We start from the raw sequence: 10249 nt of genomic DNA, 5'->3' as shown, positions 1-10249 counted from the left end.
TGGAAGCGAGTGGAAGCGTGTGGAAGCGTGCCTGTTTTTTAATTTGTCACCTGATTATATTAATGCTGCGGCCACGCCTTTTGATGAATGCAGGAAGCAAAGCACGCATTCAGCTGCTTTTGAGGACAAATGGGACCTTTGGAGAAAAAAAAGCCTTTCCCTTTACTGTTTATTAATACACTTAAAAAGATGAATGTGAAATAGGGGAGCTTACAGCGTGCTCGATGCATCATATTCTATCTGCTCACAGAAAGTAAAGAATAATGTGACTATTTTCAGCTTTAAAGCCACGCTTGAATAATTTGTCTGCTGCAAAGTGCTGCAAAGCAAAAACTATTACAAGGTGGTTACATTTTATAATCTTTTTGGAAAAGACAGCCATAAATATGTGTTTTACTCTTATCTCTAATAACCACTCTGATTCTCTGCATGTCTGTTTTGTTTTGTGTGTGTGTCCCGGCACTTCAGCGGCTGCTGGGATGTTATTGATTCTTGCCATCGATCCAGGACTCTCTGATTTTGTTTGTAGTTTCCTTCATCATTTGAATCGCAAGCAGAGAAAAAGCTCCCGCTGTCATGTCCTCTTTGTTATTGAGACCCAGCTGAGTCACTGTGGGCACTTTGCACCAACTTTTTGCATGCTGAAAAATCTAGTTATCTAAGCGTCTAAATGAAATTAAAGACATGCTTCAACTGAACTTTATTCAACATGTGAAGCAGAAGCAGTGCCTTTAAGCTCCATAAAAAAATCAGTAGACAGGGCGGTCTGTGCAAAATTTGTGCGCTGTAGGCGACAGACGGGATCAATCGGCCTCATTTGGATATTCATGCGCTGTAGATTATTAGGCGGCAAGTTCTCCATGTATTTGTGAATTCACACCAGTCTGATCAACTGTTCCCTCAAGCAAAATTCACAAACTACAACTTTTATGGGCATTAAGTACGGGCAATGAGTATTAAAAGGCCTTCATGAAAATTAGTGCGGCAGTACATGATCGAATTTAACGCCGCCGTGCGATCTCAATAATCCGTTTAAAGTGTGTGTGCAGGATGGAGAGAGAGGTAAAGAAAGGTATGCAGAGAAGGTGTGTGTGTGTGTGCATGAGAGCTGGATTTGCCACACGGTGCATGCTCCTGCTTCTGAAGCGGGCGAGTGCTGCTGTAAATTGCATCTCTGGGGAATAAACAAATAAAGCATGGGTGTATGTTTGAATGTTTGTAATGGTGCAGTATTTACCACCTTTGATGAAGTCCTTTTCAGCGCTTGTGCAACAAAAAGTTTCACTTTCAGAGAATGAAATAAAGGAGTGATAAAATGTTAAAAACTAATTAGTTTGAACATCTAGAGGGGGAAGAGATCGTACCTCAGTTGAAGTTTATTTTGATCGTAATGAGGTTGATAAAAGTCAGAGAACATGTTTTAATGCTTCTTCTTCTTCTCTCTGTCTCCTCACAGGCCTTCCCATGTATATCCACAGGAATCTACGGTAAGATCTACACCTTATGTTCCTTGTTTTTATTGGATGTATTTAACCTATCATCTATTAGACATGGAGACAGTCTCAGTGACGTCACTCAGTCGTTTCCAAAGAGAGTAGGAAACACTGACTCTGACCAGCTAGTGGCTCTTTATGAAACCTGCAAAGAGGTTGAGTCCAATTCTACAGGATCCGTGTCCAGTCTGTCTCTGATCCATCACAGCACCGGATCTGATAGGTTTCTATTCTAGTCATTGTTGCCGGGCACCGGAGCACGACGCATCAATCTCAACAGAGCAGATGGAGCAGGACAGGAAGTCAGGTTTCACCAAAACAAAATGAAAACATCCGGTTAATTTTCAGAATAAAACACTCTGTGTTATCACCAGATCGTATTTCACTTAACTACAACAACAAACCAAAGTCATGATGAGCGGAGCCAGGCCTGGAGTCAACAGGTCAGAGGTTTTCAGAGGACCAGGAAGACAACATGGATGAGGAGAGGAGGAGGAGGAGGAGAAAACCTCGGTCACATGACTCCAGATGTCCGGCGGTCCTGCTCCGTGCTGCGTTCTGAAAACACCGCCATCTACAGGAAGAAGCTTTGTGTCCTTACAAAATAAAAGCATGTTTAGAGTAAGACGCCGTAGTAACAACAGTTTACTGAGACTCTGAAGCTTCTACATTACCTGAGTTACTGACAGCCAATCAGCACAGACGATGATTCACAGCTGATAAACGTTGAGAAACACACAAATGTGGAAACTGTTAACTGGGTCACAGAATTACTCACTGCAGGTTTTCAGAGGACCAGAAAGACAACATGGATGAGGAGAGGAGGAGGAGATGGTGGCTGAAATGAGAATTATGGCCAAGCTGTCGTCTCTGATGAACATTTCTTTCCTATATATATTCTTGTTAAATTCTTGTTCTGTACACCTTCTTGTTTGCTGCTGGAACTCCATGAATTTCCCCGTTGCAGGATGATAAAGGAGTATCTTATCTTATCAATCTCAACAGAGCAGATGTTTCTGTTCCTGAAGAGCTGTTTTGAGGCCAATCGGCGGCGGCAGCCATATTGCTGCTGTCCAGCAATTGTGACGTAAAGAGGCGGGGCTTTAAGCCTCATCGCCAACAGCTACAGTGTTCCCACCTGTCAATCAAGTCAGCTGTGCCTCTCATTGGAAGACTCTGAATCTCAATATCTTTGAAATTACTGTGTTATGAAAAAATTCACCCCCCTCACAGTGTGTGCAGATGGAGAAATGAGCTATCCAGACTACACTCATGTTTTGAACCAGGCTGGAAACATGTTTATTTCTGCTGTAAAGATCGGCTTCTTTGAATTGGTGTGTATGTGGTTTCTGGTGCTTCTGGAGCCAGCCTCAAGTGGATCCTTGATGAACTGCGTTTTTTAATACTTCCACATTGGACTCATATTTTTAGCCCGGAGGTTGCAGCTTGGTTGTAAATACTGCATTACATCTTGTCTACTCCAGTGTCTTTATTTCCCCTGCCAGAAGTCTCAGTTGAAAGAACCTTAAAGCTCCTAGGAGAAGTTTTTGCCTTTTAATGAAGCAGACTGATATTCACTGTGACACCATTTATGACTTGCAAAAGCAAATAAGACCATAAGATGAGATAAACAACCTCTGTATTGTAATTCTTAATGCCTAAGCTACTGTGTTGGGGTAGTTTTCAGACCAGCAGTTGACAGCTGGCCAACAAAACAAACCACTTTGCAAATACCCACACTGAGTGATACATGAGTCTGGTCCTGCTGGAGGTTTCTGCCTGTTAAAGGAAGTTTGTCCTTCCCCCTCACAGTGTGTGCAGATCGAGAAATGAGCTATCCAGACTACACTCATGTTTTGAACCAGGCTGGAAACATGTTTATTTCTGCTGTAAAGATCGGCTTCTTTGAATTGGTGTGTATGTGGTTTCTGGTACTTCTGGAGCCAGCCTCAAGTGGATCCTTGATGAACTGCGGTTTTTAATACTTCCACATTGGACTCATATTTTTAGACTGGAGGTTGCAGCTTTGCATTGTTGACCCTCAGACCCTATGATCCTGAGTTTTGCTGAGTTAAATAATTTGCACTCTTTTAGCAGTTTCCTGGGTTTGGAGCCTCAAGTGGAGACTCGAAGAACTGCAGTTTTTAGCATGTAGCATTGGCTATATGTTTTTAATTCTGGAGGTTGCTGCTTGAGAAATTAAAAACTCTGCATCCAAACATTGTAATGACTTTACTTATGAAGACAGCATGTTGCACAAAGACTCAACCAAGTGTAAGGTGTGCAAATTGTTGACTTGAGCTTGTGTGCACGTTACACTTTAACAGAGTCACGTTGAAAACAAGTCAAAGCTGTTGATGTCAACGCAGAGAAACAACTGGAGTTTAGACTTTAGCATCATTGCTCTCTCTCTGCTGGGAAGACATAATTATTGTGTCACCAACCTGTCAAACTGTATACAATATATGTCACACACTGAATTCACACAAAGCCTTAATAAGAATAGTGAGTGCCAAATATATCAGAATTAATTAACATGCTTATTTTCATGTACTGTCACAAACGAGTCAGCAGCAGAGGGTTTTATATGAGCAGTCACAACTCTGCAGATCTATGAATCATTCACAACAACCAGGATTTAACACGCCACAGGGTTCCTGTGGTTTAACTCTGTATATGAGAGACTGTAACTGTTCAACACGATCAGGGATCTGTAATTGTTTGGGCAGTCATCTCATGAGAGCTGTTAGCTGCAGATCGCTCCCCATCATCGTATAACTGTTAAGGAAAATTAAGACCCTTTAACAAGACCGGGTGCTCCCTGCGGTGCAAACGCTGCTCCTGTGTATAAACACAAGCATAATGTGCCTCTGATGAGGAACTATTTCAACAATGGGTTCTTTAACTCAAAGAAGGGAGCGTTCATCCTCTGCAGGTTAATATCTGCATCATCTCTACCATCAATAATCTGAGTCTGTGAAGGTTTCAGGCAGAACAACAAGGAGGGTCGAGGGTTCTGGATCTGAACCGGGGACTTAGTTCTGTTTGGATGTTCAACAACTCATCGCCTGTGTGTCTGTAGTTTTCATAACATTTTGCATTATGGATTCACTGAATCAACACGTGAGGGGAGATAAGCGCGAGTAGCAAAGACGTTTCAACACGGCTTTAAAATCCTTCTGAACTCAAAAAGCCGTGATTGCAGAGATCGGCCGGTGTTTTGGTTTAAACAGCGACCCTGTTAACTGGAGACTCTCAGCCGGATGACGAAAAACGATGACTGTGAATGTTTTTGGAAAAATTTGAAAAAGTTTGAAAACAAATTTTGAATAATTTTTTTTTTTTTTTTTTTTAATTCGAAAAAAAATTTAATTTTTTTTTTTTTGAAAAAAAAAAAAAAATGACAAAAAAGAAATTTAATTTTTTTTTTTTTTTTTTTTTTTCTGAAAATTTTTTCCTCAAACTTGAAATTGTGCTCCAAAAGCAGAAAAACATGAAAATAGTGACAAAAAAATTTAAAAAATTTTTTTGGACAAAAAAGGTTGACCCAAAGCCTGTCGAAAAAATTAATTATCCTCAAATTTGAAATTGTGCTCCAAAAGCAGAAAAACATGAAAAGAAGTGAAAATTTTGTGCCTGCGGTTAAAAACATGTAAAAAGCAAATAATGAATCAACACGTGAGAGGAGATAAGCGCGAGTAGCAAAGACGTTTCAACACGGCTTTAAAATCCTTTTGAACTCAAAAAGCCGTGATCGCAGAGATCGGCCGGTGTTTTGGTTTAAACAGCGACCCTGTTAACTGGAGACTCTCAGCCGGATGACGAAAAACGATGACTGTGAATGTTTTTGGAAAAATTTGAAAAAGTTTGAAAACAAATTTTGAATAATTTTTTTTTTTTTTTTTTTTTAATTCGAAAAAAAATTTAATTTTTTTTTTTTTTTTAAAAAAAAAAAAAAATGACAAAAAAGAAATTTAATTTTTTTTTTTTTTTTTTTTTTTTCTGAAAATTTTTTCCTCAAACTTGAAATTGTGCTCCAAAAGCAGAAAAACATGAAAATAGTGACAAAAAAATTTAAACAATTTTTTTGGACAAAAAAGGTTGACCCAAAGCCTGTCGAAAAAATTAATTATCCTCAAATTTGAAATTGTGCTCCAAAAGCAGAAAAACATGAAAAGAAGTGAAAATTTTGTGCCTGCGGTTAAAAACATGTAAAAAGCAAAGAATGAATCAACACGTGAGAGGAGATAAGCGCGAGTAGCAAAGACGTTTCAACACGGCTTTAAAATCCTTTTGAACTCAAAAAGCCGTGATCGCAGAGATCGGCCGGTGTTTTGGTTTAAACAGTGACCCTGTTAACTGGAGACTCTCAGCTGGATGCATCCCTCATAAACGTCTTTAGACGGTCTCCAGTTTACAGGGTCACTTTTAAAACAGTAACACCGGGAGAGACGCATTCACGGTGGGCTGAGAGAAGACTACTGTTACAAGCTGCTAAATCAAGAGAATCACAGCTTCTTCTTTTGAAAAGTACACACACATACAAAAAAGATAGAACAAATAAAAACTAATGAAAGAAAGAGAAATCAAGAGAATCACAGATGGAAAAAACAATGACTGTGAATGTTTTTGGAAAAATTTGAAAAAATTTGAAAACAAATTTTGAATAAAAAAAATATATATATATTTTTTAAATTCGAAAAAAATTTAGAATTTTTTTTTTATTTTGAAAAAAAAAATTAAATTGACAAAAAAGAAATTTAATTAAATTTTTTTTTAAATGTTTCCTCAAACTTGAAATTGTGCTCCAAAAGCAGAAAAACATGAAAATAGTGACAAAAAATTAAAAAAAAAAAAATTTGACAAAAAGGTTGACCCGGAGCCTGTCGAAAAAAAAAAAATTTCCTCAAATTTGAAATTGTGCTCCAAAAGCAGAAAAACATGAAAAAAAGTGAAAATTTTGTGCCTGAGTTTAAAAACATGGAAAAAGCAAAGAATGAATCAACACGTGAGAGGAGATAAGCGCGAGTAGCAAAGACGTTTCAACACGGCTTTAAAATCCTTTTGAACTCAAAAAGCCGTGATCGCAGAGATCGGCCGGTGTTTTGGTTTAAACTGGAGACTCTCAGCTGGATGCATCCCTCATAAACGTCTTTAGACGGTCTCCAGTTTACAGGGTCACTTTTAAAACCGTAACACCGGGAGAGATGCATTCATGGTGGGCTGAGAGAAGACTACTGTTACAAGCTGCTAAATCAAGAGAATCACAGCTTCTTCTTTTGAAAAGTACACACACATACAAAAAAGATAGAACAAATAAAAACTAATGAAAGAAAGAGAAATCAAGAGAATCACAGATGGAAAAAACAATGACTGTGAATGTTTTTGGAAAAATTTGAAAAAAAAATTAGAAAAAAAAATGTGAAAAAAAAATTTGAAAAAAAAAATTTGAAAAAAAAAATTGAAAAAAAAAATTTGAAAAAAAAAAAATTGAAAAAAAAAAAATCAGATTTTTTTTTTGAAAAAGAAACATTCGAAATTGTTTTGAAAAAAAATAAAATTTGAAAAAAAAAAAAATTGACAAAAAAAAAATTGAAATTTCTTTTTCTTTGAAAAATTTTTCCTCAAACTTGAAATTGTGCTCCAAAAGCAGAAAAACATGATAAGAAGTGAAAATTTTGCGCCTGCGGTTAAAAACATGGAAAAAGCAATGAATGAATCAACACGTGAGAGGAGATAAGCGCGAGTAGCAAAGACGTTTCAACACGGCTTTAAAATCCTTTAGAACTCAAAAAGCCGTGATCGCAGAGATCGGTCGGTGTTTTGGTTTAAACAGCGACCCTGTTAACTGGAGACTCTCAGCCGGATGCATCCCTCATAAACGTCTTTAGATGGTCTCCAGTTTACAGGGTCACTTTTAAAACCGTAACCCCGGGAGAGACGCATTCATGGTGGGCTGAGAGAAGACTACTGTTACAAGCTGCTAAATCAAGAGAATCACAGCTTCTTCTTTTGAAAAGTACACACACATACAAAAAAGATAGAACAAATCAAAACTAATGAAAGAAAGAGAAATCAAGAGAATCACAGATGGAAAAAACAATGACTGTGAATGTTTTTGGAAAAATTTGAAAAAATTTGAAAACAAATTTTGAATAAAAAAAATATATATTTTTTTTAAATTCGAAAAAAATTTAGAATCTTTTTTTTTTTGAAAAAAAAATAAAATTGACAAAAAAGAAATTTAATTTTTTTTTTTTTTAAATGTTTCCTCAAACTTGAAATTGTGCTCCAAAAGCAGAAAAACATGAAAATAGTGACAAAAAAATTGAAAAAAAACAAATTGACAAAAAGGTTGACCCGGAGCCTGTCGAAAAAATGTATTTTCCTCAAATTTGAAATTGTGCTCCAAAAGCAGAAAAACATGAAAAGAAGTGAAAATTTTGTGTCTGCGGTTAAAAAGATGGAAAAAGCAAACACTGAATCAACACGTGAGAGGAGATAAGCGCGAGTAGCAAAGACGTTTCAACACGGCTTTAAAATCCTTCTGAACTCAAAAAGCCGTGGCAGAGATCGGCCGGTGTTTTGGTTTAAACAGCGACCCTGTTAACTGGAGACTCTCAGCCGGATGCATCCCTCATAAACGTCTTTAGACGGTCTCCAGTTTACAGGGTCACTTTTAAAACCGGAACACCGGGAGAGACGCATTCATGGTGGGCTGAGAGAAGACTACTGTTACAAGCTGCTAAATCAAGAGAATCACAGCTTCTTCTTTTGAAAAGTACACACACATACAAAAAAGATAGAACAAATAAAAACTAATGAAAGAAAGAGAAATCAAGTGAAACACAGATGGAAAATACAATGACTGTGAATGTTTTTGAAAAAATTTGAAAAAATTTGAAAAAAAAAATTGAAATAAAATTTTGAAAAAAAAATTTGAAAAAAAATTCAGATTTTTTTTTGAAAAAGAAACATTCGAAATTGTTTTGAAAAAAAACATTTTTGAAAAAAAGAAAGAAATGACAAAAAAAAAATAGAAATTCCTTTTTTTTTTTTAAATGTTTGCTCAAACTTGAAATTGTACTCCAAAAGCAGAAAAAATGAAAAGAAGTGAAAATTTTGCGCCTGCGGTTATAAACATGGAAAAAGCAAAGAATGAATCAACACGTGAGAGGAGATAAGCGTGAGTAGCAAAGACGTTTCAACACGGCTTTAAAATCCTTTTGAACTCAAAAAGCCGTGATCGCAGAGATCGGCCGGTGTTTTGGTTTAAACAGCGACCCTGTTAACTGGAGACTCTCAGCCGGATGCATCCCTCATAAACGTCTTTAGACCATCATTAAATATCTGATGAGGATATTTTGAAATCTTAATAAAAACTAAACTAGTTTGCATTCCCAGGAACTCCCTCTGTGTTTCAACAGCTGTGTAAACTCCACAAACACTGACACGTTCAGCTGAAGGTCTCCAGTTTACAGGGTCACTTTTAAAACCGGAACACCGGGAGGAGAGACGCATTCACGGTGGGCTGAGAGAAGACTACTGTTACAAGCTGCTAAATCAAGAGAATCACAGCTTCTTCTTTTGAAAAGTACACACACATACAAAAAAGATAGAACTGGACCTTTGAAAAGTACTACCCCCCTAGCAGGGGCTTTTTAGGGGGGAGATTGTCTAACCCTGAACTAGATGTAGACCCTGGGTCCACCGGTCACGTGGTTCCGGGGTAAAGTTCCTCCCCACATAAACTTCTGCAACTTTCTCTCACGTCTGCACATTTTCTGCATGGCTGCATGTTCTCATTTGAGCGAGCACTTATTAACACTGATGGTGTAAACGAGCAGATGAGTTATTTGAATGCACTGCTGCTGATTAAGACCTGACGCTGGGCTGTTTAATTGCACATGCAGATATTTGCAGCTTGATGCAAAATGCAAGTGAAGCGTCCACCGTAATTTAATATCAGAACATTTTCATATAAGGCGTGAAGCTTTTAGGAGTCCAATAAGCTGCTTTGATTCAGCCGTGGTTTGAAACATATAGCTGCAAGTCTAACCCTAAATATAGACACAGTTACACTCTCATGCATGCTCATGTGTACAAAGAAGAGGCCTTTGTGCTGATAAATCACCTGATGTGTTTAATTAAACTCTGACCCGGGTTGAAGTTTCCTTTCTGAGGATGTCAAAACATCATCTTACTGCACAACCACTCCTCATCACTTCCTCTCACCATCACTCTGTCTGCTTTCTTTCACCTGTCCTCCTGAGGTGTTAATGATAAGAAGGGCAGAAGCTGTAATTTGCTTCTCACACTTGTCCTCTTGTTGTCACACCTCCGTCCATCTCTCTCCATTCATCCCTCTCTTTCTGGTGATGAGTCCAGCATCTCTTTTACACTGGACTTCCAACAGATCTGTTGCGGTCCAGCTCCGTTCTCGCTCGTCCATCAACACCCACCGGTTGCGTTTTCAGAACGCAGCACTGAGCAGGACCGCCGGACAGCTGGAGTCATGTGACCGAGGTTTTCTCCTCCTCCTCTCTTCATCCATGTTGTCTTTCTGGTCCTCTGAAAACCTCTGACCTGTTGACTCCAGGCCAAGTTTGGTCTTTGATCTACCCTTGGAGTAATGACATTAACTTTAACTAAAGAGTTATTAAGTGTGATTTTGTGAGGAGCCGTGTTGACCAAGAAGACATAACTTAAAGCTAGGGTTGGCAGTCATGGAAAACTAGCATGAATTTGAATGTAGC

The 10249-nt window shown here is 38.0% G+C and overlaps 1 protein-coding gene across 1 annotated transcript in view; it reads left to right on the top strand.

Annotated features, from left to right (window-relative positions):
- Positions 1–1196: 1196 nt before the first annotated feature.
- Positions 1197–10249, top strand: part of LOC117811796 (ADP-ribose glycohydrolase MACROD2-like) — a 195655-nt gene continuing 186602 nt past the window's right edge. The window contains exons 1-2 of the mRNA XM_034682269.1: positions 1197–1202; positions 1457–1487. Of these exons, the coding sequence (XP_034538160.1) occupies positions 1197–1202; positions 1457–1487 (37 nt within the window). The remainder of the gene's footprint in view (positions 1203–1456; positions 1488–10249) is intronic.

The sequence above is a fragment of the Notolabrus celidotus genome, chromosome 4 (assembly GCF_009762535.1).
Source record: "Notolabrus celidotus isolate fNotCel1 chromosome 4, fNotCel1.pri, whole genome shotgun sequence".
NCBI classification, from domain to species: domain Eukaryota; kingdom Metazoa; phylum Chordata; class Actinopteri; order Labriformes; family Labridae; genus Notolabrus; species Notolabrus celidotus.
This window is presented reverse-complemented; position numbering and strand designations above follow the sequence as displayed.